The sequence below is a fragment of the Salvia miltiorrhiza genome, chromosome 8 (genome assembly GCF_028751815.1).
Source record: "Salvia miltiorrhiza cultivar Shanhuang (shh) chromosome 8, IMPLAD_Smil_shh, whole genome shotgun sequence".
Taxonomy (NCBI): domain Eukaryota; kingdom Viridiplantae; phylum Streptophyta; class Magnoliopsida; order Lamiales; family Lamiaceae; genus Salvia; species Salvia miltiorrhiza.
In genome coordinates this window covers 14,779,812-14,782,415 of record NC_080394.1, presented here as the reverse complement: position 1 = coordinate 14,782,415, position 2,604 = coordinate 14,779,812, and the positions used below count along the sequence as shown (strand labels likewise).

At 35.2% G+C, this 2,604-nt stretch overlaps 1 protein-coding gene across 1 annotated transcript; it reads left to right on the top strand.

Moving 5' to 3' along the window:
• Positions 1-485: 485 nt before the first annotated feature.
• On the top strand, positions 486-2,356 carry LOC131001301 (BTB/POZ domain-containing protein At3g22104-like). The gene is made up of 3 exons (XM_057927655.1): positions 486-689; positions 781-1,854; positions 1,960-2,356. The coding sequence occupies exons 1-3, from the start codon at positions 633-635 to the stop codon at positions 2,290-2,292; spliced, it is 1,464 nt and encodes a 487-aa protein (XP_057783638.1). The 5' UTR covers positions 486-632; the 3' UTR covers positions 2,293-2,356.
• Positions 2,357-2,604: the final 248 nt, after the last annotated feature.

Here is a 2,604-nt window from a genome sequence, read left to right as displayed (position 1 = left end):
CATTTGTTTAATCGACATAATGGTGTTGCTATTTTAATAATTTAATATGGATATTGTTTAAGCTGGACCAACCATATAACCAACATTTGATGATTTATTTAATTCATAAACAATCTAAAATACTCAAGTCAAAAAAAAAAAACAATCTAAAATACTGAATTATATACGTTATTTGTGTTGTGTTTGTTTGTCAATATATTTTATAAGAAGTAATTAAACAAGTAGAGTTAGATATTAATTCACCCTTACCCAACTTGTGAACACGAATCCCGATCTAATCAATCTAACAAATCTAAAATATCTAATGGTAGTTTAAAATGATTGACCATCTAATTAGGGTAAGTGACCTTCACAATATTTAATCTATTTTGCCTATAATTTCGAGACCTAATTTAAATAAAGAACTCCTTCAATTATTATTATTATTATTATTATTAGATGCTTCTAATCCTATACATTGTCCCCATACTAACAAGCATTTTCTTTACTCTCATTAACCAACTCCTATATTCTCTTCTCATTCAACTTATTCTTGATTCAAACTTCCACCATCTTAGCTCCAAAAATAATCACACACCAAATATTTCCTTACGTTTTAGTCGATTTTCTTGTTCATCATATATAACTCAAAAATGTTGTCTGATCTTCAAGTAGATGTCAATGGCCAAGAGTCTTTCTCTGTCAGCAAGGTGATTTTCTATACATTTTTCACTAAAATCCCACTTCCATCATAATGTTAAATAATGTTTTTACATAAATACTAATATTGTGATTGTGCAGAAAATTCTTGCATCTCTCTCTGGTAAATTAAGGAAGATGTTCGGTAAGTCAGCAACAAACATAACAGAAAGCCTCAAACTGATTTTTCAAGACTTTCCCGGTGGCGCCGAAGGATTTGAACTGATTGTTAGATTCTGTTACAACGGAGGCAGAATCGACATAACCCCGTGTAACGTGGTGCTACTGCACTCTGCTGCTAGATATCTAGAAATCAAGGAAGATCAGACCACCAAGTACTTTCAAATTGTTCACTTCTGGACTTGGTCTGAGCTTCTCCATTGCTTAAGACAGTGCCAGGAATTCTCGTCTCTCGTGAAATCTTCGACCATAGTTGAAGAAATCTTGAATGCTGTTGTTGAGAAGATTTCAATGTCAAGAAGCCCTTTTGATTTCTCTTGCTCAGATTATTCTGGTGATGTGAGCACTAACAGCAGCAGCAGATCAAGCAGTTTTCTTCATACAGCTAACTTGTTAGGAGATCTCGAGTTCTTGAACACTGAATTCTTTGACAAAGTGTTGAGTACTATGATTTCAGAGAAACTGGATCATGGGGTGGTTTGCTCTCTCCTTGTTCACTATCAGAAGGTGAGATTTGTCGGGCTTTTAGCAGCAGACGAGAGGTGCAGAATCGTTGAAGTTGTGATCACTTGCCTCTCTTCACTAAATGGAGGCTTCAGAGTGTTTCCATTCAGAAATCTGTGTGACATTCTTCGAGCATGCCTCACTCTCAAAATGGGGAGATTTTGGTTGAGGAGAGTCGAAAGAATGATTGGTTCGCGACTGGATGAAGCCACATTGGATGATTTGATGATCCCTTGTCATGGCAGGAAGGTTGGGGCTTATGATGTGAGCTTGATCATGAGATTCTTGAAAGTTTTCTTGGGCGAATGCAGAGGAGAGATGTTCGTTCCACGTTTGAAGAGAGTCGGTTTCTTGATGGATTTGTACCTTGCAGAAGTGGCTCCTGATCCTCACCTTAGGCCTAGCAAGTTTCTTGCATTAGCCCTTGCTCTGCCAGATTCAGCAAGACACTGTTGTGACACACTTTCTCAAGTTGTGCACTTGTATTTTAAGGTAGCTATAATGTCTTAATTTTTTGTGCAAGTCTAGTTTGTTTAATGATCATATCATTTTGTTTCTTTTCTTGGACTAAACTTGAAGTTTGGTTTTGTGTGATAGGTGCATAGATTCATGAGTGAAGAAGAGAAGATCAGAATCTGTTCAATCTTGAATTATGGCAAGCTTTCATCAGAATCTTTACTATACTTGGCTAAAAATGCTGAATTTCCAGCTTGTGTAGGTGCTGCTGCTCTTCAAATTCTGGCCAAAGATGATAAGAGTCTTGAATTTAGGTTGGATTATTCATTAGCTGCAGATGAAGATGAACATATTTTAGTGCATTTACCAGAGGGGATTGAATGCCGAAAAATGCAGAATTTTTCTTCAGATTTTGCCAAAATTAATGTAAGACGTCCAAAATCTGACAAATCATTGCCTATGCTATGTTCCTGATGTCAACACTGCTTTGATTTTATTTTATTTTAATCACCATGTTGTGAATAAGAGATGCTTCAGTTTTCATTTCCTCTAGTTTGTAAATTAATTAATGTCATACAATGTATACATGATCTAAGTGTGTATTAAATGAAAAAAATTACGGAGTTAAAACTCATCAGAGATAATATCAATTTATTTAAAATATTGTTTCAACGAAGGCTAATACTAGTAAATAGTAGGTATCGCTCAATTGAGATGTTTTGATGGAGTTGAAGTATATCAATGCTCCACTATATATATATCTACAAGAAAAATTGTTCAGAACCC